At 44.5% G+C, this 27,026-nt stretch overlaps 1 protein-coding gene across 1 annotated transcript in view; it reads left to right on the top strand.

Annotated features, from left to right (window-relative positions):
* The window catches only part of GANC (glucosidase alpha, neutral C), a 202,049-nt gene that overhangs the window by 62,497 nt on the left and 112,526 nt on the right, over nt 1-27,026 (top strand). Inside the window, exon 10 of the mRNA XM_073577850.1 lies at nt 3,797-3,977. Within this exon, the coding sequence (XP_073433951.1) occupies nt 3,797-3,977 (181 nt within the window). The remainder of the gene's footprint in view (nt 1-3,796; nt 3,978-27,026) is intronic.

Raw genomic sequence — 27,026 nt, 5'->3', positions numbered from 1 at the left:
TTGCTGCATTCAGAAATGTCCAATCTATCAAAATATAAAATAAATTAATCCGATCAGTAAACGGCGTAAGAGAAAAAACTAGAAACCAGAATTATGTTTTTTTAGTCGCCGTAACATTGCAATAAAATGCAATAAAAGGTGATCAAAACATCGTAACTACCACAAAATTGTATCAATAAAAACATCAGCTTAGGGCGCAAAAGATAATCCTTTACACAATCCCAGATCATGAAAGATTAAAATCTTATGGGTCTCGAAAAATGGCAACAAAAGCAAAAACTTTAATTAAATTTCAGATTTTTTTTCACAGCTGAAATCTACAGCTCTGGCAAAAATTGAGAGACCACTTTCAAATGTTCAGTTTGTCTGATTTTTCGCTTTTAGGTATATTTTTGAGTAAAATGTAAATTGTTCTTTTAGTCTATAAACTTCTTACAACATGTCTCTGAACTTCCAAGCAAAAAATTTTATATTTTTTTTCTGACAAAGAAAAATACTCAAAATAAAAAAACAAACAGTGCTTTCAGACCTCAATTAATGCAAAGAAAACAAGTTCATAATCATTTAGAAACAACAAAATACTAATGTTTTAACTCAGGAAGAGTTCAGAAATCAATATTTTGTGGAATAACCATGATATTTAAAAACATCTTTCATGTGTCTTGGCATGCTTTCTACCAGTATTTCACACTGCTTCTGGAGCAAAAATTTATGCAGTTCTTCTTTGTTTGTTGGCTTGAGACTGTCCATCATCCTCCTGATTATAATTCCAGAGGTTTTCAATGGGGTTCAGATCTGGAGAATGGGCTGCCCATGACATGGTTTTGATGTGGTGGTCTCTTAATTTTTGCCAGAGCTGTATACATATAAAAATGAGTGTATGTGTGTGTATGTATGTGTGTATCAAGCCACACCCACTCCACATAGCTCCGCCCACTCCACATAGCCACACTCACTCCACACGCAATGATTGTATGTGTGTGCATATTTTTGTGTGTATCAAGCCACGCCCACTCCGCAGAGCCACACTGACTCCACATGCAAAGCCCCATATAAGCACTGGAGTATGAGATGGAGGATACGTATGATGAGTATATGGGCATGGGACTATGGGATGGAGGATGTGTGATGGGTATATGGGCACTGGACTATGGGATGGAGGATATGTATGATGGGTATATGGGCACGGAACTATGGGATGGAGGATGTGTGGTGGGTATATAGGCATGGGGCTATGGGATGGAGGATGTGAGGGGTATATGGGCACTGGACTATGGGATAGGAGATATGTATGATAGGTATATGGGCTTGGAACTATGGGATGGAGGATGTGTGATGGTATGTGGGCACGGGACTATGGGATGGAGGATAAGTATGATGGGAATATAAGCATGAGAATATGGGTTGGAGGATGTGTGATGGGTAAATGGGCATGGGACTGTGGGATGGAGGAAAGTATGATGGGAATATGGGCACGGGACTATGGGATGGAGGATATGAATGATGGGTATATGGGCACGGGACAATGGGATGGCAGATATGTATGATGGGTATATGGGCACGGGACTATAGGATGGAGGATAATCATTATATGTTATAACTAACCACAGTTAGTTATTACGCCTGGGCAACGCCGGGCTCTTCAGCTAGTAAAAAAAAAAAACTATACATGTTTGGTATCTGCAAACTCGTACTGACCTTGGAAATAAAACTGCCAGGTCAGTTGTACCATATAGTGCACATGGTAAATAAAAATAAAAAAAAAAACAATTGTGGAATTGCACTTTTTTTTTTTAAACTTCACTGCAATTGGAATTTGTTTTTCGTTTTGCAGTACACTATATCAATGGTGCTATTCAAAACTCCAACTCATTTCACAAAGACAAGCCCTTTTATGGCTATATTGATGGAAACCTAAAAAAGTTATGACTCTTGGAAAGAATGGGAGAAAAAAATCAAAATGACAAAACAAAAAATGTCCTGTGAGCGAAGGGGCTAAAGAACTGCCTCTGCAGACATTTTTTGTAAAGCAGGAAAATGAATAAATATCTCTTGACTCCAGAAATGCCATGAAATTTTTCCTTTTTTAAAAGAAGAGATTTGATTGTGTGGAGTAAAATATCCAATAAGAACTTCATTTCCAGAAATTGTAAAATGGAGTTTTCCAGGATGGCCTTCTAAACATGTGATACTTAGCATCAAGGGATCTAAAGTTATACTTGGCCAACTCCAGAAAAAGATGGAATCATCCACCTATAAGAAGGGAATTCAAGCTTCATAGTGGCAGATATGTATTTTTTTTCCATGGACGACTGTGATCTTAACAACTCAGATTACCTGACTGACTTTACTTGGATATGACCCTCTTGGTTGTCCTCTGTAAATTCTTCTTCTGCCTTGATCTTGACTTCAGGACACTTGAAGACATTGTCTGCATTTGGGAGTATGTACATACCCCTAGTGACTGCAGAAATTATTTTCATTTCATGTCAGATGAGCTCTCCATGATTTTATCCTGCTCTGAGTCAAAGATACTACTCGATTATACCTCGAACCCACAAAGAGTATAGGGAATACGTCAAAGATCGTCTGTACTTGTGGTAGCTTAGGCCATAGAGCTGAAAGTAGGAGTGGATTTCAAGTTCTGGGCCAAATAGAGAAAAAACTTGCCAACATTATGGAGAGGCTTGGCCTCTTTATAAATTTGTCATATTTTACTCCAGTGAACTTTAAATTAAAGGGAATCTGTCACCCATTTTTTGTGATATGATGTAAAGATATCATTCAATTTAGTGTCACATAAGCATTATAGCACTACTTTTGATACCCCCTGACTCTCCACCTTTGATGCATAAATACTGTTTTTAGTTCTTTTGAGGTGTATGTAAATCCCTTTGGTCTGGTCCGATGGGCGGGGCTTATTCGCCTTCTCCCCCCCCTCCTCGACTTGATGTACTTATCGTGATCTGTGAATATCACAGATCCCGTAGATTTGCTCACGGGTGCGCAGTGAAATGGCCTCTCGCACATACGCAGTATGCTTTGCCCAACTGTGAGCAAAGCATAAAATCATTATTGCGCATGTGCCGGCATACACAATTATGTTCTATGGCCTGGAAGTATTGTGATACTTCCGGGCCATAGAACGTAATGGCATATGCCGGCGCATGTGCAATAATGATTTTATGCTTTACCCACAGTTCGGCAAAGCATACTGTGCACGCGAGAGAGGCCATTTCAGTGCGCACCCGCGGCTACATTATGTGAACACAGGAATAACCAGCAAGTAATGCGTAGAGCAAGAAAGGAGTGGGGAGAGAAGGAGAATAAGCCCCACCCATCGGACCAGACCAAGGGGATTTACATACATCGCAGGAGAGCTAAAAACGGTATTTATGCATCAAAGGTGGGGGAGTCAGGGGGTATCAAAAGTACTGCTACAATGCTTATGTGACACTATATTGAATGATATCTTTACATCATATCACAAAAAATGGGTGACAGAGTCCCTTTTACTCTATGTGTACCTCTGGGATTATTCGCATCGATGTTGACCCCAGCAGTAGCTTCCAATAAACATTGTTATGTGACCACTGCAGGCAATCAGAGGCCAGCCAATCTTTTGCAAAAACATGATGGGCATTAACTGACCAAACCGAATTATCCTTTTAGCTTCACAATAATGACAAAGTGAGTGTTCAGTTGAAGTCAATATTGTGATGTTGATACCAATTGTAGACGTACTGCATTTGCTTGACAATTGTCCCAAAGTAATATGTGTTTTCCTTCTCCATAGAGAAAATGAGGCATACCGGCTCTACAATCTAGATGTATTTGGATACCCCATCTATGACAAAATGGGAACTTATGGATCTGTGCCCCTGATCCTAGCACACAACCTATCACACACGTGTGGTATTTTATGGCTAAATGCATCAGAGACCTTAGTAGAAATTCACTCTAAAGCTGCCTTGCAGGTAAGGTACCAACCAACAAGCCATTATCCTGTGGTTAAAAAAAAATGGCTGAATAGATTTGGTATTTTCAATTACACTGCTCTACAAAAATTAGAAACTTTTTTTTTGCAATGGAGACATGATTAAGTAATTTTACATAATTTCGTGGTAAACAGAAAATTGCAATATTTGGGGATATAAACTACACTCCTCATATTTGTTACGATTTTTCAATGGCAATGTTGGGAAATAAAGTATTTGTCTACATGTTTTTGTTACAATTTTTTATTCTACATCTGCATACACTATTGCAGTTGTATATACAGTTAAGTCTTGAAATATATGAACAGTACTGAATCTTCATGATTTCAGCTCTGCTTGGCACTATTTTTAATTTAAAATGAAGCGACTGAGATGCAATTGAAGTAGACTTTTGGGTTTAATTAAAGGGGTTAAACAAAAACATACTGTGAAACGTTTGAGAATTGCAACCATTTTTCCATAACTCCTCATTTCAGGCGCTCAAAAGTAATTTGACAAATTAACTTTAATATATAAAGTTCAATGTGGGTGTGTGTGTGTGTGTATGTCCGGGATTGGCATCCATACCATCGCAGCTACAGCCACAAAATTTGGCAGAGTCACACGTCTGGACCCCGAGAGCGTCATAGGCTATGTTGTGAGGCGAAATTTTAACCTCGCGCATTCCAATTCACCAAACAATTTTGACCCTATGTACATAATGGGGAAAAAGTGAAAGGAAAAGTTTTGGAGGCAAATTGACAGCTGCCAGATGTGAACAAGGGGGACTTAAAGAATGAGAGCGATGGCGCCAAAGAGTATATACCGTACAGTTGCTAAGGTGGGGCCCTGACATGGGATACTTGTCACACACGGGGATATGAACACACACACAAAATGCGCCACACACTACCACGTGCTTCAACACATATACCACCCTCAGCACACATTTCACCACACATACACCAACCTCGCCACATAAAAGTCGAAACACAAAAGTCGCCACTCAAAACTCGCCACGCTGTCCCAGAGCTGTTTAAAAGATGAAAAATGAGCTGTGATTGGTTGCTATCAGCAACAGTTTTCTTTGTAGACAGTTGTGGTAACTGAGGCCTATTATTCTTATCATTTCTATGGTGTTATCATCCTTCTGTGAAGCTGGAAATAACACAATTTATTACCGTGCCAACACAGACCACCCTCTGACACAGACTGCAGGGGGAGCCCAGTATCACACAGGATAGGATTAGATACACGGCTCAGCAGTCAGTATCATACAGGATAGGATTAGATACACGGCTGCGCAGACAGTATCACACAGAATAGGAATAGATACACGGCTCAGCAGACAGTATCACACAGGAGAGGATTAGACACACGACTCAGCAGTCAGTATCACACAGGAGAGGATTAGAACCATGGCTCAGCAGTCAGTATCACACAAGATGGGATTAGATACACGACTCAGCAGTCAGTATCACACAGGATAGGATTAGAACCATGGCTCAGCAGTCAGTATCACACAGGATAGGATTAGATACACGGCTGAGCAGTCAGAAACACACATGATAGTATTAGATACACGGCTCAGCAGTCAGTATCACACAAGATGGGATTAGATACACTGCTCAGCAGTCAGTATCACACAGGATAGGAATAGATACATGGCTCAGCAGTCAGTATCTCACAGGATAGGATTAGATACACGGCTGAGCAGTCAGTAACACACATGATAGTATTAGATACACGGCTCAGCAGTCAGTATCACACAAGATGGGATTAGATACACGGCTCAGCAGTCAGTATCACACAGGATAGGATTAGATACATGGCTCAGCAGTCAGTATCACACAGGATAGGATTAGATACACGGCTGAGCAGTCAGTAACATACATGATAGTATTAGATACACGGCTCAGCAGTCAGTATCGCACAGGATAGGATTAGATACACAGCTCAGCAGGCAGTATCACACAGGATAGGGTTAGATACACGGCTCAGCAGTCAGTATCACACAGGATAGGATTAGATACATGGCTGAGCAGTCAGTAACACACAATAGGATTAGATACACAGTTCAGCAGAAAGTATCACACAGGAGTGGATACTTGGGTAATCATTTAGTTAATTTGTATTGCAAATCTGTAGTGTTGAATATATGATGTGAAATGTTTTTATGTGCAATATAATCATTATAATTTGTTATAACTAACCACAGTTGGTTACTATGCCCGGGCAACGCAGGGCTCTTCAGCTAGTTATAAATAAAATGGTAATTTGTAACACTTTGTAACAAATCCTTTGCAGGCAATGACTGCTTGATGTCTGGAAGCCATAGACTTCACCAATCCTGGGTTTCCTCTTTTCTGATGATTTGCCTGCCTTTATTGCAGGGTCTTTCTGCCTTAAGTCTTATCTTAAGCATGTGAAATTCTGCTCAGTGGGATTGAGATCTAGTGATCTGACTCAGCCATTGCAGAATATTCCTTGTCTTTGTCCTTGTCTTAAACTCCTGTATTGCCTTTGCAGTATGTTTTGGCTCATTGTCCATCTGCACTGTGAAGCACCGTCCAATAAACCCTGGCTGCATTTTGTTGTATCTGAGCAGAAAGTATCTCCCTGTACTCTTCAGGATTCATCCGGCTGCTTCTGTCTTCAGATACATCATCAGTAAACACTAGTGATCCGGTGCCATTGGAAGTCATGCATGCCCCATGCTATGACACTGCCTCCACCATGTTTTACAGGGGATGTACTTTGCTTTGGATCATGAACTGTTCCAATCCTTCTCCATACTTTACAGGTTGATCTCATGTTTTATTTTCCAGAACTGGACGGCTTCTTTAGATAATTTTTGGCAAATTCCAATTTGGCCATTCTATTTTTCAAGCTGATTAATGGTTTGTACCTTGTGGTGAATGTGCTCTCATGAAGTCTTCTCTTTATGGTAGACTTAGTGTCAGGAATCGAACCTGGAACCTCTTGTCTGCTGGCCAGCAGCTCAGCCATCTGAGCTATGCGGCTGCTTGGAAGGTCCCATGCGAAACCAGATACCAGTGATTCTTGTTCTTGATCAGCTCCACCCTGTGCTCTCCTAATTGGCCCATTGATTGCTAATTGCCCACCCTATATAACCTCAGCCAGTACACTTCCTCATTGCGTGATTATTGTGCTTCCAGCCTGTAGTCAAGCTCCTTCTCCTGCTGCTGCTGCTGCTGCTGCTCCATTTGCTAAAGTATTGCTTATCCAGTGTACTGACTTACGGCTTCACCTGACTACTCTTCCTGCCTTGCTCCCTCTAGTGGTTACAATAACACTGGCTCCAACCTGAACCAGATCGTGACAGAATAATCACGCGCCAAAATGGAGTCCGTTGTAGCCACCCTGACAAAACAAGTTTCTGAACTTCAAAGTTTTTGTACCACTTACCAAGAAAAATATTCTAAACTACAAACAGTAGTATCAGGCCAACAAAAGGAAATAATTGAACTACAAAGGCAACTTCTTGACATGCGCAATTCAAGCCCAGAATCAAACGCACGAATGCCGCTGCCTGCAAAATTCAGTGGGGATCGTCAGCAGTACCGAGGATTCCTCAACCAATGCCGGATATACTTCCAAATGCAACCTGCTCCATTTACCAGCGATAGGAAGAAAGTATTTTTTCTGATTAATCTCCTGACTGATGAAGCTCTTGCATGGGCCTCACCATATGTGGAAAACAACTATGACATCCTTAATAACTTAGATTCCTTCATCACAGCTATGAATCAAGTTTTTGATGATCCAAACCGTTGTGCCACAGCAGAAACCAAATTGCATAATTTACGCCAAGGACGACGCTCGGTCGCTGAATATACATCAGAGTTCCGTCGCTGGGTGGCCGACACCACATGGAACTCAGCGGCCCAGAGAAGTCAGTTTCGACGAGGATTATCAGAGTCAGTAAAGGATGAGCTTCCAGGGGCGAAACCCCTGATCAGTTGGAAGACTTTATTCACCTATGTGTTCGAATAGACCAGAGGCTCACCGAGCGGAGAAAGGAGAGACTTCGAGTACTGGAAAATAACCCTGCCTTTTCTTTCTCTTCGTCTAACCATGAACAAAAGACGCAAAGTGTGTCTGAACCGATGCAAATCGATGTTATTCGAAAACCGCTCTCAGCACAAGAAAAGCAGAGGCGACGGGCTGAAAATTTATGTCTCTATTGTGGGGGCTCAGGTCATTTCGCCATCAATTGTCCTAATAAAAGGACTATAGCCTTCATAAGCGACATGACTGCAAGCGATACAGACCTCTCCCAACAGCCATATCCTAGTATGCAGAAGATTTCATCAGTAACGCAGGAGAAAAACAAGATGTGTGCATCATCATCTCATTTTGTCATTCCCATTCAGGTCATAATGGGCAACCAAACAGTACGATGTTCGGCCTTGTTAGATTCTGGAGCAGGAGGGAATTTTATGGACTTAAAATTCACATTGGATAATAATTTTTCAAGCAGAACTAAATCCATACCAATCGAAATGGAAACGGTGGACGGATCACCCTTATCTTCTGGACCTGTTACTCATGAGACGATTGAACTTGAGATTTGTATGGAACCTGATCATCACGAAACTGTCAGTTTCCATCTGATTTCCTCTCCAAAATTTCCCGTTATCCTAGGAGTTCCCTGGTTCTCAACTCATAACCCCTCTATCAACTGGGCTTCAAGGACCATTACCTTCCCTTCAGAATACTGTAAGAACAATTGCCATAGTGATCCACCTGTTCCTAAACAAATCCAAGTATCTGAGATTTCTCATACAAAGGAAGATAAACTACCACCACAATACCAACAATTTTCTGATGTCTGCAGCAAGAAAAAAGCTGATCAATTGCCTCCTCATCGTCCGTATGACTGCCCCATCGAGCTGCTTCCTGGAACAACTATTCCATTCGGGCGAATTTACAATCTCTCTGAACCAGAACTGAAGGTACTGAGAGAGTATCTGGATGAAAACTTAGAGAAAGGCTTCATCCGACCTTCTACATCTCCAGCTGGGGCACCCTTATTCTTTGTTGAAAAGAAAGACTCAACTCTGCGGCCATGTATCGATTACATTGAAATTAATAAAATTACCGTTAAAAATCGCTACCCACTTCCGTTAATTCCAGAGTTATTAGAAAGACTCCGCTCTGCTAAAATTTTTACTAAACTGGACCTGAGAGGGGCCTACAACCTCATACGGATTCGCCCTGGAGATGAGTGGAAGACCGCCTTCAGAACAAGATACGGACATTTTGAGTACCTAGTGATGCCTTTTGGCCTTAGCAACGCCCCAGCCACCTTTCAGCACTTCATTAATGATGTGTTTCGAGATTTTTTGGATCAATTTGTTGTTGTTTAGCTCGATGACATTCTTATATTTTCAGATACCTTGGAGGAGCATCGCAGGCAAGTCCAGTTAGTCTTGGAACGTCTACAGGAGAATCATCTCTACATAAAACTTGAGAAATGTGAATTCGAACAACCCACGATCCAATTTTTAGGATATGTCATCTCCCCAGAAGGTCTGAGCATGGATCCTGGTAAGATCAATGCAGTGGTGGATTGGCCACCCCCAAAGAATTTGAAAGACGTTCAGCGCTTCATTGGCTTCGCCAACTTCTACAGAAGATTCATTAAAAACTTTTCAAAAATTATTCTGCCAATCACCTTGCTAACCAAGAAAACCCAAGTTTTTTTTTGGTCTACAGAGGCACAGGAGGCTTTTGACAAATTAAAAAATCTTTTTACCTCCGCACCACTACTAGTCCATCCAAATCCGGAACTGCCATTTGTTGTTGAAGTGGATGCCTCGGATTCTGCAGTGGGAGCCATTCTGTCTCAGCGAGTTGGAGATAAGATGCAGCTTCATCCATGCGCATTTCTTTCTCATACCATGTCACCGGCGGAAAAGAACTACGACATTGGGAATAAAGAACTTTTAGCCATAAAAGTCGCCTTCTCCGAGTGGAGACATCTCCTAGAAGGTGCCAATCATCCGGTGACCGTCCTCACTGACCACAAAAATCTAGAGTTTTTACGCACAGCAAGAAGACTGTCTGCAAGACAGGCACGGTGGGCCTTGTTTTTCTCAAGATTTAATTTTGTAATTTCCTATCGGCCTGGTTCGAGAAATGGCAAAGCTGACGCCCTGTCTAGGATTTGTTCTGAACCTCAGGAGAGTTCTAATACTGACAGTACTATTCTGGGCCCCAAAAATTTTTTGGGAATATTGGACTCTAAAGTTTTTTTTGCTCAGATTAAAAATGGCTACCACAACGACCCTTTTCTTAACCATCCTCCTAAAGATGTCAATCTTTTTTTCAAGAAGGGATTTTGGATGCTGAACCACAGGGTTTATATCCCAGAATCGGTGAGACTCGAAGTCCTCAAATTAGTCCATGATTCTAAACTTGCAGGACACCCCGGAGTCATGAAAACCCAAGAACTACTACTTCGTTCCTTTTGGTGGCCTAATTGTAGAAGGGATGTGAAAAAATATGTGTCCTCCTGTGTAACATGTGCACGTAACAAGACACCACGTTCCTCTCCTTTAGGACTTCTACAACCTCTTCCAGTTCCATCCAGACCTTGGGGATCAATCTCAATGGATTTCATCGTGGATCTACCTCCATCTAAAAAGATGACTGTGATTCTCGTTGTGGTAGACCGACTCACAAAGATGGCCCATTTCATCCCAACTAAAAGAATTCCTACTGCGGAACAAACTGCTGAGTTAATGATCAAAGAGGTTTTTAAGCTGCATGGGACTCCTGATAATGTAGTCTCCGACAGAGGGGTGCAGTTCACATCGAAATTCTGGAAAAGCTTCTGTACAGCCCTGGGAGTCACTGTGAATCTTTCTACGTCTTTCCGTCCGCAATCAAATGGCCAGACGGAGAGGACGAACCAGACTCTCGAGCAATACCTCCGCTGCTTCATTTCATATCTTCAAGATGATTGGGTGGACTATTTACCAACAGCGGAATTTGCCTATAACAACGCTAAACACAGCTCTACAGCCCAAAGTCCTTTTTATGCTAACTATGGCTTGCATCCAGTATGTATTCCTAATCTTCCTTTTGAAACTTCTACCCCTGCTGTTGCTGACCGACTCAACAGATTAAAGGAATCCCAGGAGAAATTAATTGAGATATTGCAAAAGGCCCAAGAAGACTATAAAAAAGCAGCAAATAAACACCGTAGAGAACCTCCTAATCTGCACGTGGGTGACAAGGTTTGGTTGTCCACTAAAAACCTAAAAACACACGTGCCATCTTCTAAACATAACATGAGTAAGACCCTCTAGGTCAAAACGCCTTGGTTGGAGACAACCAGAGACCCCATCTGCCTGTATGTCCTTATCCATACTTTTTTCTGTTCTATTTTAAGAATTTACAATAAATGATGTATTTTTAACTGAAGTCCAGCGCTGGAGATTCCATCCTTTATCTTCTAAATTGGGACAAAAATTCATAGGACCCTTCCAAATTGCTGCACAAATTAACAAAGTTGCTTTCCGGTTGGAACTTCCCAGCAGTCTTAAGATTCACCCAGTGTTTCATGTATCTCTGCTCAAACCATTCTGTGAAAATCCATTTCCAGGAAGAACTCAGCCTCCTCCTCCACCTGAAAGGGTCCATGGCGAGGAAGAATTTATTGTGGAGAAGATTCTGGACTCTAGGAGAATCCGAGGTAACCTGCAGTATCTTGTGCAATGGAAGGGTTACGGACCAGAAGAAAACTCATGGGAACCGGAGGAAAATGTTCATGCTTCTAGGCTAACAAGAATCTTCCATCAGAGGTATCCAGATAAACCAGCCCCTGAGATGTCCAGAGGCCATCCTGGAAGGAGGGGAGTACTGTCAGGAATCGAACCTGGAACCTCTTGTCTGCTGGCCAGCAGCTCAGCCATCTGAGCTATGCGGCTGCTTGGAAGGTCCCATGCGAAACCAGATACCAATGATTCTTGTTCTTGATCAGCTCCACCCTGTGCTCTCCTAATTGGCCCATTGATTGCTAATTGCCCACCCTATATAACCTCAGCCAGTACACTTCCTCATTGCGTCATTATTGTGCTTCCAGCCTATAGTCAAGCTCCCTCTCCTGCTGCTGCTGCTGCTGCTCCATTTGCTAAAGTATTGCTTATCCAGTGTACTGACTTACGGCTTCACCTGACTACTCTTCCTGCCTTGCTCCCTCTAGTGGTTACAATAACACTGGCTCCAACCTGAACCAGATCGTGACACTTAGATTCGGAAACACCTACTTTCTGGAGAGTATTCTTCACTTGATTGGATGTTGTGAAGGAGTTTTTCTTCACCATGTAAAGGATTCTGCGATCATCTATGACTATTTTCTTATGTGGACGTCCAGGCTTTTTTGAGTTTGCAAGCTCACCAGTGTGCTCTTTTTTTTGCCGAATGTACCAAAACGGTTGATTGTGCCATTCCCAACATTTCTACTATCTCGCTGACGGATTTCTTCTTTTTTTTCAGCCTAGTAATGGTCTGTTTCTTTTCCATTGATAACTACTCTAACCGCATGTTGTAAGTTCATAGCAACAGTTACCAAATGCAAATGCCACACCTGGAATCAGCTCCAGACATTTTACCTGCCTTATTAATAATGGATTAATGACCGACTAGCCTATGCAGCCCATTAAACAGTTTTTGAGATAATTGTCAAATTACTTATTGTCCCTTCAAAAACAGGCAGCTACATATTAAAGGGCTGTAATTCCTAAATCCTTACTCCAATTAGGATGGGAATACCGTCATATTAAAGTTGAGAGTCGGCACTTTAAGCCCAGATTGATTATATAACTGTATCTTGGATATGTTTTGGTAAATGGCTAAAATCCAAAACTTTTGCCACTGTCCGAATACTTCTGGACATGACTGTATCTCCCAAAAAGCGGTGGAAGAATCGATTCACAAAACTTCATTGGTTGGGACTGTATTGACCCCAGAGCGAAGCGCTAATAGAGAGAAAAGGGACGCCAGAGTCCTTGGTGGTCAGGAGCTGTATGTCCTGATCGCCGAATCTGAAAGTACAGGGGACTGTAAGCTCCTGTGCGACATTGAACACCTGAGGGCACGGCAGCAGATAAGGAGCCCGGGGCTGACGGAGAAAAAGGACGGTACCCGTGGAATTGGCTCACGCTGACAGCCGTACAGGTTAGAGAAATCATCACCAAATAGAGGGTCTCAGCTTGGTTACAAACAGCAGAGACCCACACACAAAGCGCAGAAGGAAAGTCCTAAACCTCCACCTGGCAGGGTGGATCCCCTGAATGCCTCCAGGCGAGCTGGACTCAAGCCATCACCTGTATGTGGTACTCCGGATTGCAACCAATTGCCAGTAAAAGGTAAAGAAACTGCACCTCTCTGTGTCCTCCTCTCATTTCTCTGCACCCCAACGTTCACAGCCATCTTAACTATTAATCAAACATCTTTGCCCTGGGACAATTGCTCTACCTGTGGAGAGCTATTTTCACCTCAGCTGCGACACACCAACAGTCTCAGGGGAACAACACCGCAGCGCTGGTCACCTCTGACCAGAATACCACCGATGGCGTCACGTATTTAATCATCTATAAACTTTATCTTCAATTTTACCACATCTAACAACATCACAAACAACTTTCCCCTCTATTTTATTATTTAATGACGCCCCAGGGCCACGGACCGGGTCGCCGCCGCCGTGACACTGTCCCCACAGAAGTCGACGGGCCCGGAACTGAGTACCTCACGGCCCTGCGCCGCACGCTGAGTGCCAGGGCACCCCACAGTCTGCACGCCCTATGCTAAAGATAGGGTGTGCAGATCGCATGCAGCGATGTGCGATACTAGGTGGAGATGACCGGAGGGGGCGTGGCAGGGGCGGGGCTTAGCGGCGCCGTGCACTGCGGGGAAAACCGCTAGTCTGAAACTAGCCTAATTCAATGACAATCTGAAGTGTTGTGCACACGATAAGTAATTTTCCGTCCATATTTGCAGCATTTTGTTTTCTTCAGCATGTCAATTCTTTTTGCGTTTCTGTAGCCTATTTGACTCATTGATTTCAATTGAGTCAGTCAAATCTGCATAAAAAATGCAGGTGTAAAATGGTTTGTGTATTTGCTGAAGATTTGCTGCCAAAAACGCTGCGAATTGTCAAATGAAATGATGTCAGAAGGAGGAAGAGTGTGTGGGTGGAGAATATGTGTGTGTGTCTGTCTGCGGGTGTCTGTGTGTTTGTGTGTGTGTGTACCCATGCGACCAACAGCCCATAGTGATTGTACTTAGGCGTCGACTGATGGGACTACTACTCCCATCCAGCTACATCTTTTGTCACATATAACAGAGACAGCATGAGCCGATGATGGGAGAATAGTCTCATCATCCGGCGCTTGTGCTCAATTGCAAAAAAGATCAAAAAGGTTTACATAATTACATACATACTCACATACAATATACATGCTCACCAAACGCCTAATCCCCAATGCCGAGATCCCGGGACGAGACCTGAATCTGAGCATGCGCCGCCCCCAGCGGCCATTTTTCTGGAGGCCACCGCATCGCAGCAATGGAGCTGCAGGGGCCTCTGGGCTTTGAGGAAATGCCGGCGGAGCCCCCCAACGCTGCACAAAGAGCTGCCGGTGGAGCCCCCCATGCTGCACAAAGACCCGCCGCCCCCCAGCACAGAGAGCTGCACAGAGCACCGCTGCCACAAGGAGGTAATAGCGATACCTCATTTACACCTTCGCGGTGAAGCGCCCTCTCACCTCGTCATCGGGAACACTCCTCCGCACCGCCCTATTAGACGATACCCGGCGTTTTAGACGACCCCCGACTTTTAAGAAGATTTTCAGGGGTTAAAAAGTCGTCTTATATGCCGGAAAATACGGTATATACACAGTATTTTTTGGACTATATTCAATGAATATTTGTTTCTCTCAAGCAGTGGCACACGTGTCCGCCGGCAACAGCAGGAAGCCGGTGGCTTACACTGTGCACTACTGACGAGCAGTGATTACTCACTGCTCTCTGCATGCACAGTCCCGGCGAGTATTCCGGCAGCTGTGCTATGCTTGTGAGCAGCGCATGATGTCCCCGCCGAGCGCTGCTTACAAGCATAAAGCAGTTGCTGGCACTGGAGCAGGACGCTGCGAGGAAGCACAGGAAGGTAAGTGTAATGTTTTTTTTTTTTTAATATTTTGTGATGGGGCCTGTAAGGCAGCACTTACTGCATGTATTGGGGGACACTCGCTTGGCAACGGGATTAAGGCGCACAGGAACGTTTTCTCCACAAAACAGTCTATTTGGATTTATTTTACTCACAATAAACCACCATGTTACACATCACACACATAGTCCATAGCACTTCATAGTACATGGCTTAACTCGCAGTCCCTAAACATGCCGGACCTTTGTCCAGTTACCGTGGGCGACCACACAGTTTATTAATGTGCACGGAACACAGCACTAGGTTGCAGTCTCTAAACATGCTAGATCTCACTCCGTCCAGTTACCGTGGGTGACCGCACAGTTTATTAACATCCATGGAACATTGTTGTGAGTTCATTTTCCCCTTCATTACTGAGGCCCGAGGAACTCCCTCTTCTGGTGAAGAAAGGTAGTGAGCCTGATTATCAAACACCTGAGGCTGATGATGATGACTGGCTGAGTGGAGTTACTGACTGGATATAAGGCTGCCGACGCCCTTCTGCCCTGCGGGTGATTTCTCTGTGGGATCCTTGGAGACCAGTCTAAATTCCTGCTCCTCTAAAGCTAAGTTTGCTGCTTGGCCTTTTGCTTTGTGCTTTGACTTTGTTTTGCTTTGTTTTTCTGGATTTCTGCCATTCCCTGCTGGGGTGTGCTGAATTCATTTAGCTCTGTTTTCTGAAAATACCTGAGTGCTGATTTAGTTTTTGAAGCCTAGCTGCTTCAGGGCCTTTTTCATATCAGCTTGTTGGCTTATGTCTTTGATAGGGTTTTGGCAGATTGCAGACAGCAGCCTTCCTGTCCTTTCCTATCTAGGTAGTTTTGGGCCCCGTCTTTGCTCAGTCTATCTTTCTGTCTGTGTTAGTATTTTCATCTTGCTTCACCGTCATTATATGTTGGGGGCTGCCTATTGCTTTGGGGTCTGCTCTGGGGCAGTTTAGATTTCCCCTTTCTTTCTTTAGGCCTATGTAATTCTCCGGCTGTGATCGAGGGGTCTAGGGCATCGTAGGAACCCCCCACGGCTACTGCTAGTTGTGTTGATAGGTTCAGGGGTCTGCAATCTGATAGTTGCCAACTTCTCTGGTTTTCTGGACTTAGCTTGTATTTCTGCTTTTGCCTCCTACGGTGACTCATTCATAACAGAACATAATAGGCACTAACAGTCTGTTCCAATAGCAGTTACTTGCCTGCCGTTACCATAACCCCTTGTCTGGAGTTACCTAACAGGAGCTCTTGCTCCACACGCTGACTCCTTGTCAGTCATCTCACCCCTGGGAAGCTGCTTTACTGGGATCACCCTCCTTGCGACCAGGGCACTCCCGACAGTTCCAGATCTTCAGAAGGTCGGTAGCTTCCCCAACGCAATGCCGTCACAGACTCTGCACACACATGGTCTCACCCTGTGCTCTTTAGGAATCCAGTCCCCTCGTGGGACCTTCCAACACAGCGACCATCCCGGTACATGGCCTCTCCATGTGCTATTCAGGAAGTCCGTCCACTCATACGACCTTCCAACACACAGGCCTTCCAGGTATGTGGCCTCTCCGTGTGCTATTCAGGAAGTCCGTCCTCTCATAGGACCTCCCAATACACAGGCCTTCAGGTCCATGGCCTTACCATGTGCTATTCAGGAAGTCCGTCCACTCATAGGACCTTCCAACACACACAGGCCATCCAGGACCTTACAACACACTGACCCTGTGACCCAAACCTTGGTCACATTATGTAGCTGTAATCACCCCCATAGGTGGGAGGTGTGTGTGTTTAGCCAGTCCCGCCCAGCTCTCCGGCTAACCCTGTAAGCCTCCATTACAAACATAAACAAAGCTCGTAGAACCACAAGTTCCAGCGAACATTACTGGCTACACATACCGGCCATTTACAACAATGACGGTCACGGTCTGCCTGACCATGCATACCAGAATGAGGGTGGGGGCCAATTATAAGGATGGGGCCATGCATACCAGAATAGGGATGGGGCCATGCATACCAGGCCGAGATGGTGGCCCTGCATACCAGGATAAGGATGGAGGCCATGCACACTAGGACGAGATGAGGGCCTTGCATACCAGGATAGGGATGAGGCCATGCATACTAGGACAAGATGGGGGCCCTGCATACCAGGATAGAGATGGGGCCATGCATAGTAGGACGAGATGGGGGCCCTGCCTACCAGGATGGGGATGGGACCATGCATACCAGGATAGGGATGGGGTCATGCTTACTAGGATGAGATAGAAAGGAAAAATACAGGGCGCATCCACTGTGTAAAATCCGTATCAAAGAACACATTAACAGAGAAAAAGGAAGGTGCTCACCTATTGGGGTTGTGAGAAAGTCACAACACCCATAAACGCATGAGAAGCAGCAGCAAGTCTGCACAGGGTCCTAGGACAAAATTGCAAAAACGGCGTGAAAGTGAAGTGAGCCAGTAGGCTCAGGAAACGCGTTGGCTGAATAAAGAACTTTGTACTCCACCAGAAGCAAGCGCAGTCCTCATTGCACTTTCACGCCGTTTTTACTAGGATGAGATGGGTGCCCTGCATACCAGGATAGGTATGGGGCCATGCATACTAGTATAGGGATGAGGGCGATCATTCCTGCCAGGATAGAGATGGGGATGAGGGGGCATGCCTACCAGGATAGGGATGAGGGATCCATGCATACAAGGATAGTGATAAGGGTGCCATGCATACCAGGGTAGGGATTAGGGGGCAATGTGTATCAGGATGGGGATGAGGGGACCATATATACCAGGATAGGGGATATTAAGTACAGAATTGAGCACATTTTCTGCTTCAACTTTTTTCCTCCTCTAAAACCTAGGTACGTCTTATGGTCCGATCTGTCTTATAGTTCGAAAAATACGGTGTGTGCGTGTGTGTGTGTGTATATATATATATATATATATACACACACACAGTGTATATATATATATATATATATATATATTTTTTTTTTTTTTTTTCCACTTATATTTGTGTGTGTAAACATTAAAAATTTGAACATGGTATGTAATCAAATTATGGTCTTCAGTTCCAAAATGGAGAATGAAAAAGAAGAGGTTGAACTAGTAAATGACATCACAATTCTTTTTTTTTTTTAAATAAAATTTTAATGATCATTCTTTATTTATTTTATCTTTATTTAGCTGTATGGATTTACAAAACGCATGCAAAAACGCATAAAAAAGTGCATATTTTCTGCTGCGTTTTTCTGCCAAGCGATGCAGAAACCTTGCAGAAATTTGTGCAAGCAAATATGCAACGTGCACACATAGCCTTATACTGTACCTTGACACTGGCAAGATGGTCATTGTTTTTAACCAGATTCAACTTTCTTTGACCTATAGGCCGAGAGATAAAAACATTAAAGCACATGCATTGTCCTGTTGTTTTTTGGGGGGGAAGAAATAGTGGCGAGCCTGTTCTTATTTTACAGAAAGGGTGTCACGAGTATACTGCGACAAAGAGGAGTCAGAAGACTGAACTGTATATTTTCTCGAATTCATGCACTGAATAGAAATACCTCACCTTCATATTACGCAGTGTAGATTTGTGCTAGTAGTGCAGGCGTTAATCTGTTCTGCTGAGAACTCCTTGAGGCTTTTCTTGTTTGATGCTCTCAGCTGTTCAATGTTTGTCTCTCCTCTCTGCTTTATATACTCACCTCTGGCAAGCAGGCATTGCCAGAGTTAGTTGTATACTGTCTGGTTCGGGAGCTGGAGGTGTTGGTTGTTTTAAGGAGGTGTTTTGGAGTGTTTTTCAGGTGACTGTTGAGTGGTGATTTGTCTGTGCATATCCTCATCCTCTCCTATTTGGCTTTTCCTCCCTTTTCTTACTGGTGTTTGTGAGTGCATATTTATATGATTGGTATTTTTATTTATCCCTGTATGTCTTCCCTTGTTAGCCTGGTATTGTGTATTCATATACATAACAACTCCCTACTTTCCTGGGTGGGGAAGGGGACAGATAAGAGCTGATTCAGGAGCTCAGTAAGATATGTGGCCTTGGCATTTTCATTTAGGGCGCCCCTAGCTTTAGGCATAGGGAAGGAGCCCCTAGCTCCGGGATATCTTGCTACTGTGCCATTGTTCTGTCCCCACATGAGGCGAATGAAGATGTGGTTGATGAATAGTGGCTGGGAGAGGTCCTACCTTCGTTTCATCAATGCAGGGCAGACAGGACCAAATGTTGCTCAGCGTCCGGAGAGATGATGCACACCAGGGATTGTACAGTCCAGACTTGTTTAATTGGAAATCTGGACATACAGCATATGATTGGTAATACAATAAGTTCTCCAGAAATAAAGAGTGTTAACAACAAAGTGTGAGCAACGAAGTGTGGTCAAAAGACTGATGCCTTTCACTGCTCAGTACAAGCATGTCTCTCCCAGGAGAAAGTGAAACTAACAATGGCTGAAAGGAGGAAGAGGAGAGCTGAACTTTGAACCGGAAGTGGAAGGCAAGCATGAGAATTAATTAGCTGCAGGCTGCTATATAGAAAAAAGACCAGCAGGTGGCAGCAGAGCAAATGCAAAACTATCATACACAGCATCGAAGTAATACAATCTATATAAACCATAGAAGCGTAACTTACACGGAACAGCACACTCCCTGTCTGAAATTCCATAAGGGATTTCACTACATTAATGTCTTTGAAATAAAGTTCAATAACCTAGAAAACAAACACCAATATGCATGAATGCAATAATAACAACAAACAAAATAGACGAATGTCTTTAAGTTAATTCCTGAGATAATTCAAAGGAAACCCATCTTCGGATCTGAGAAGCCGCACTAGGCCAAACTGTCTCCGACCCAACAGTAATCAGATGAACGAAGTACTAGGGCAGTGTTCTGTTCATAGTTCATCCGACCGGAATGTCCTCACTTGGTAGTGATTTATGGCAGACATGCCAACCATGACAGTCTTTGTCTCCACGTGAGTTGTGATAAGACCTCAGAATGTGGACTAACCTTGCTATAGTCCTGACAAGTTTCATCCAATTGGAGAAGCGTTCGAAGCGCTGGCAACCGAGGCTGGAGGTTGATTTAGTGTTCGTGGCCAAAGCACTGACCTCAAAGCGGACTTCTGGATCGCCATCCAGATCCTGGATGCTGAAGACTTCCTGGACACGTTCACTTCCCTTCTGTTCCAACAGAAACTTAGGACCTGAAAGCCAAGAAGAGTTAGCAAAAGAACATATAGACATAGGTCTAGTGGCATGGTCAGCTGGATTAAGTTCAGATGGGATATAGTGCCATTGTTCAGTCTTGGAAGACCTCCTTATTCTCTCGATGCGGTTACTGACGTACTTGTAGAAGCGCCTTGTTTGGTTGTAGATGTAACCTAAGACAACCTTACTGTCACTGTAGTATTGTACACCATCTATGTTGGTGTCCAGCTCATGCTGTATAAAGTCTGCGAGTTCTACTGCAAGCACGGTCCCGCAGAGTTCAAGCCTGGGAATAGTGTGGTCAGGCTTGGGAGCCAACTTAGCCTTGCCAAAGACGAACCCAACGTGGTCTTGATTGTCGTGTCCCGTCACCTTCAAGTAGGCGACAGCTGCAATGGCTTCTGTGCATGCGTCTGAGAACACATGGCGTTCCATCCAAGTGCTGGCAGCAAGTGAGATTCTGGCGTAGCATGTTGGTATTGTCATGATACCAGTGCTGGGTGACCGGCACTTCTGGGGTTAATGTTCTGATCTCAGTGCAGACTCTCACCTGGGACCTATTATGGTGGCCTCTCATTGGTTCTGGGGAGGCTTCTTATAGCCTCAGGAAGCTCCCATCCCCCGTCAGTTATACTTTCGCCCTTAGCATTGTGTGGTGACCCCTGAGTGTGTTAGTGCTGTGTTCTGGTTGCATGATTCTCTGTGTATTACTCGGTCTGTTCTCTGGATATCGCTTTGGATTCTGCTTGGTACCTTCTATGTCCGTTTGGTTTTTGATCTCTGCTTGGCCCTGACTATCCGTTCTGTCTCATCCCTGGTACTGTATTGATATCTTGTGTATGACCTTTGGCTCTGTCTGACCTCCCGTCTGTTTATCCCTCCTGTACCTCGCTTGCTTGTATTTTGCTTGACCTCTGCTTTGCCTGACTCTGAGTTTGCTACCTTCTCTGAAAGCAGTACGCTAAGCCCTGCCCCCTTGCATTCACATGACCGTTCACATGACCATAGGTCCTATGCCGGCTTGCTAAACTTCTACATTCAGGTCCTGTGCATCTTTATTTTCCAGCTGTTCTTGTCCCCAGGGGTCCCTACGGTGCGGGTGAGTCCCTGCTTAGCGAAGGCTGTACGCCGGCGCTGTCAGGATCCTAACAGGTATATGGTGTTATGAATGGGTCACCGAGGAGGATAGCAGGCCAGGATAAGCCACAGAAAACAAGAGAGGTTGTTAACTAAGCAGATGCAGACCCCTGATCCTGTCCACACAACTAGCAGTAGCCGTGGAGCCGAAGATCCTAGACGCCTCGGCACAGCCGGAGAGCTAACTAAGCCTAAAGCAAGAAAGGGGAAATCTAAACTGCCCCGGAGCAGACCCCAATGGAATAGATAGCCCCCAAACATATACTGTCGGTGAGGCAAGATGAAAACACAAACGCAGGCAGAAAAATAGACTGAGCAAACGATGGGGCCCACACTGACTAGACAGGACAGGAAAGGAAAGACACTGTCTGCAATCACGTAAAAAACCCTGCAAAATGTCCAACACATCTGATGCACAAAAACACTGAAGTCGCACGACTTCGCCTCCACTATATCAGCACTCTGGTATATTCTGAAAGCAAAGCAAAAAGAGACCAATATAAAAGGGGACAAAACAAACTGGCACATGCAGCAACATATGGGTGGTGATTCAGCACAGCCCCAGCCGGAGCTAGCTGACCCGCACAAAGCAGAGATAAACAAAACCAGATCAAATTCAACAGAATAGCAAATGAACCACTTAGCTGAACATGCAGGGAAAGAGCAGGAGACATCAGACCTCAGGAGGCACAGGAAGAAAATCACCAGCAGTGATAGAGGGAGGCCGCTGTCTTAAATCCCAATCAGAAACCCCAGATCTCCAATCGTCTTCCTCATTATCAGGTGGCAAGCCTCTGTCAATCAGATCAGCTCCACTACCTCCATTAACCACCAGAGGGAGCCCAGAAAGAGATCTCTCAATCTGACCAGCTCCACTATCTTCAGTAATCACCAGAGAGAAGCCAGAGAGAAATTCACAACAATATGGATTTCATCCAAGGCACACAAAGACTGCTTCCAGGTTTCCCATTTTGGTTCCTTATCAGGAGGGAGTGGGGCATCCCAGTCCTTGACAGTTTCGGAAAGCTGTCTCAGAAGGGATTTACCTTGTGTGGTTATTGGTGCTACGAATCCTAGTGCATCGTATAAGCTATTCACCACTGACAGGACACCACGTTTAGTGAATGGTTTGTCTGCACAGTTGATTTGGACACTGAAGGTGTCGACTGACAGGTTCCACCTCAAGCCTAAGCTTCTCTGCACAGGCGGACAGTCTGGTCCCAGGTCTATGTCCTTGAATCCTGGTGCGTGGTCACTTGACTCAAAGGCTCTCATGACAGCCATGCTGTTTGAAGCAATTTTGTGCAATCTAAAGCTTAGCTTGGTACAGCATACCTTGGGTCCTCTTGAGTAGGTCGATCGCCGCTTCTTCTGTGGGTAGAGATTTTAGTCCATCATCTATGTAGAAGTCACTCTCTACAAAGTCTCTGGCGTCTATTCCATATTCGGACTCTCCTTCTTGTGCGGTTCTCCGCAGGCTATAGGTTGCCACTGCGGGGGAAGGGCTGTTCCCGAATACGTGCACCCTCATGCGATACTCCACCATCTCTTTGCTGGGGTCATTGTCCTTGTACCACAGGAACCTGAGGAAATTCCTATGGTCCTCTCTGACTATGAAACAGTGGAACATCTGTTCAATGTTGGCAGTGATAGCAATGGGCTCTTTCCAGAACCTCATCAACACTCCTACTAGGTTGTTTGTAAGATTAGGACCCGTGAGGAGGACATGGTTGAGAGATACACCTTGATGTTTGGTGTTTGATTCAAAGACAACTCTAATTTGCTTAGGTTTCCGTGGGTGATATACTCCGAATGAGGGTAGGTACCAGCACTCCTCGTTTTCCTTTAAGGGAGGAGCTGGCTCCGCATGGTTATTCCGGAATATCTTGCTCATAAAGGTGACAATGTGTTCTTTCATCTCCGGTTTGTTGCTAAGTGTGCGCTGGAGAGAGTTGAATCTGGACAAGGCTCGTTCGAGATTGTTCGGGAGTCTTACCCTGGTACCTCAGAAGGGTAAGGGAAAAACCCAGTGATTAGTCTCATCCTTAAGGAACTCATTGTCCATTATCCTGACAAATTCCTTGTCTTCCATTGACGGAGCTACCTTGTTGTCATCCTTAGTTGTATGAAACACTGATCTTCCCAAGTCGTCTGCATAGGGAGAAGGAATGGCATCAGGCAGTTGTGTGGGATCTGGAGGCTTCTCTTTCACCTCATAGTGATGAAGTCATGGTTTGCAGAAAGTAGTTCGTCCATCCCAGCGTACGTAGGTCTTAAAGGAATCGACTCTTGTTCGGTCCAAGCACACATTTCCTATGACTACCAACCCCAAATCGAGTCTCTGTGCGTAGGGGGCATAGTCAGGACCATTACACTGTTGGCGGACCTTATGTATCCTCAAATTGTCTCTGCCGAGCTGAAGTAGGATTTCAGCGTCTGTGTCCATAGGTGGGATAATGCTGACTAGGTGCCTTAGGTGTGATTGGTGGAACTCAGTTTCTGGGTTAGGAATCTCATCCCTTTGGTTGGGTATTTGATCGCATTCGATTAGCGTAGGTAGGGGTATTTCTACGCCTCCGTTGATAGGAGAAGCAATGAAACCTTGTGCCCTGCCGCTAGTCTCTATGCGGCCCGAGCAAGTATTCAGAGTATAGGGCTTGCTGGTCCCTTGATTCCAAAGGCTTCAAAGAACTTAGGTCCAGCTAGGGATCGATTGCTCTGATCGTCAATAATGGCATACATTTTTACTGCCTTCTCTGGTTGCCTTTCTGGATGAACTCTGATTAGGCATATCCTGGCACAGCATTTATCACTTTGGTTCTCCCCACATACCTCTGAGCATGAGCAGGAGACAGCTGTGGTAGACTTGGCGTTATTCTGTGGCTCCCCGCCATAGCTTGTAGCCGGTCTAGAGGTAACTGCGACTGCTGGATCGCTGGTGGCTGAGATTGGATGCAAAGCTGATGGGTGTTTGTGACTATGGCACTCTTCACACTTAATAGCAGATTTGCAGTCTTTGGCCATGTGTTCTAATGAGGCGCAGCACTTAAAACACACCCAAAGTTCACTGAGGATTTTCTTGCGCTCCTGCATGGTTTTGGACCTGAAGCCTCTACATTTGTTCTATGAGTGTGGTTTTTTGTGAATGGGACACTCACGATTGAAAGACTTATCCCTCGATGGAATAGTGTACTATTTATCAGCAGTTACTGCAGGTGGTGGCAGGTTAGTCTTTCTGACGCTTACACTATTTCTCAAGTCCTTGCGTCTATGTGTGACACTTTCATACCTCGATGACGGTGTTGCTGGAGCTGAAGTGTTAGGCTCCAGGAAGTCTAGGCTAGGGTCGTTCCTCATTTGGGCCTGTTCGTCGATGAACTTGCAGAACTGATTGAACGGAGGAAAGGTGACATCATGTGACTTTTTGTACCTGGAGACGCACACTGCCCACTTCTCTTGCAGACTATATGGCAGCTTTGAGACGATTGGGTTCACCCCATGAGCGGTGTCCAGGTAGCACAATCCAAATAGACGAGGGTCTCTTTTTGCAAGTTCCAGCTCCATAAGCAGATCACTTAAGTCCAGAAGCTTGTGGGCTTCCTTAAGGTTGATCCTTGGAATGTTCTGCAGTCTCTTGAATAGGGACTTTTCTATGGCTTCAGCGCTGCCATAGGTTCTTTCTAGTCTCAGCCAGGCAGCAGCGAGACCTGCTTCAGCTTGCCCCACGTAGACGGTCCGAAGACTCTTGATACGGTTTGTGGAGTCAGCACCCAACCATTTAACCATGAGGTCGAGCTCCTGTTCCGCAGATAGGTTGAGGTCAACAATGGCGGCCTTGAAGGTTTTTTTCCAGGCTCTGTAGTTCTCTGCACAGTCGTCAAACTTGGAGAGGCTGGTGCTGATTAGCCCTTTGCTCACCATAAACCTGGCAAACTCGGACATGTCTGATCCTTCACTCCTTGTTACCGTGTTATCTTGTGGTGCCCCTTGGGCGTATAAGCTGTGTGGCGTGGAGGGGTGAATTGTTCCCGAGTAGGATGATGTTGCTGCAGGGTTGAGTTGTGGTTTAACCTTGGAGATTTTGATGACTGCGGCTTGAACTGTGGAGATGGACTGGAGTGCATCATGTGGTCGTCTTGTGATGATTGTTGCTCCTGAGGGGACACATTATGGCGTTGGTCTTGGGTTTCTGTAGATGCTGTGGGTAACACTGGCACCGAAAGTTGGGATGACTTGGACGTTTCCACAACGTTGGGTTGAATGTCGCTGGAGAAGGTGTGTGCTGCAGATACAGTTAGGTCCATATATATTTTGACAGAGACAACATTTTTCTAATTTTGGTTCTAGACATTACCACAATGAATTTTAAACAAAACAATTCAGATGCAGTTGAAGTTCAGACTTTCAGCTTTCATTTGAGGGTATTCACATTAAAATTGGATGAAGGGTTTAGGAGTTTCAGCTCCTTAACATGTGCCACCCTGTTTTTAAAGGGACCAAAAGTAATTGGACAATTGACTCGAAGGCTATTTCATGGACAGGTGTGGGCAATCCCTTCGTTATGTCATTCTCAATTAAGCAGATAAAAGGCTTGGAGTTGATTTGAGGTGTGGTGCATTTGAGGTGTGTCTTGCATTTGGAAGGTTTTGCTGTGAAGGAAACATGCGGTCAAAGGAGCTCTCCATGCAGGTGAAACAAGCCATCCTTAAGCTGCTAAAACAGAAAAAACCCATCCAAGAAATTGCTACAACATTAGGAGTGGCAAAATCTACAGTTTGGTACATCCTGAGAAAGAAAGAAAGCACTGGTGAACTCATCAAGGCAAAAAGACCTGGGCGCCCAACAGTTTTGGATGATCGCAGAATAGTCTCCATGGTGAAGAGAAACCCCTTCACAACAGCCAACCAAGTGAACAACACTCTCCAGGAGGTAGGCGTATCAATATCCAAATCTACCATAAAGAGAAGACTGCATGAAAGTAAATACAGAGGGTTCACTACACGGTGCAAGCCACTCATAAGCATCAAGAATAAAAAGGATAGACTGGACTTTGCTAAAAAAACATCTAAAAAAGCCAGCACAGTTCTGGAAGAACATTCTTTGGACAGATGAAACCAAGATCAACCTCTACCAGAATGATGGAAAGAGAAAAGTATGGCGAAGGCGTGGTACAGCTCATGATCCAAAGCATGCCACATCATCTGTAAAACACGGCGGAGGCAGTGTGATGGCTTGGGCATGCATGGCTGCCAGTGGCACTGGGTCTCTAGTGTTTATTGATGATGTGACACAGGACAGAAGCAGCCGAATGAATTCTGAGGTATTTAGAGCCATACTGTGTGCTCAGATCCAGCCAAATGCAGCCAAACTGATTGTCCATCTGTAGTATGAAACGACGACCAATGACCCAAAACATAAAGCCAAAGCAACCCAGGAGTTTATTAAAGCAAAGAAGTGGAATATTCTTGAATGGCCAAGTCAGTCACCTGATCTCAA

This window comes from Dendrobates tinctorius, unplaced genomic scaffold (assembly GCF_039654945.1).
Source record: "Dendrobates tinctorius isolate UK_male_01 unplaced genomic scaffold, ASM3965494v1 ptg000057l, whole genome shotgun sequence".
Lineage (NCBI taxonomy): Eukaryota > Metazoa > Chordata > Amphibia > Anura > Dendrobatidae > Dendrobates > Dendrobates tinctorius.
Note: the sequence above shows the minus strand (reverse complement) of the source record. Positions and strands in the feature narration are given on the sequence as shown.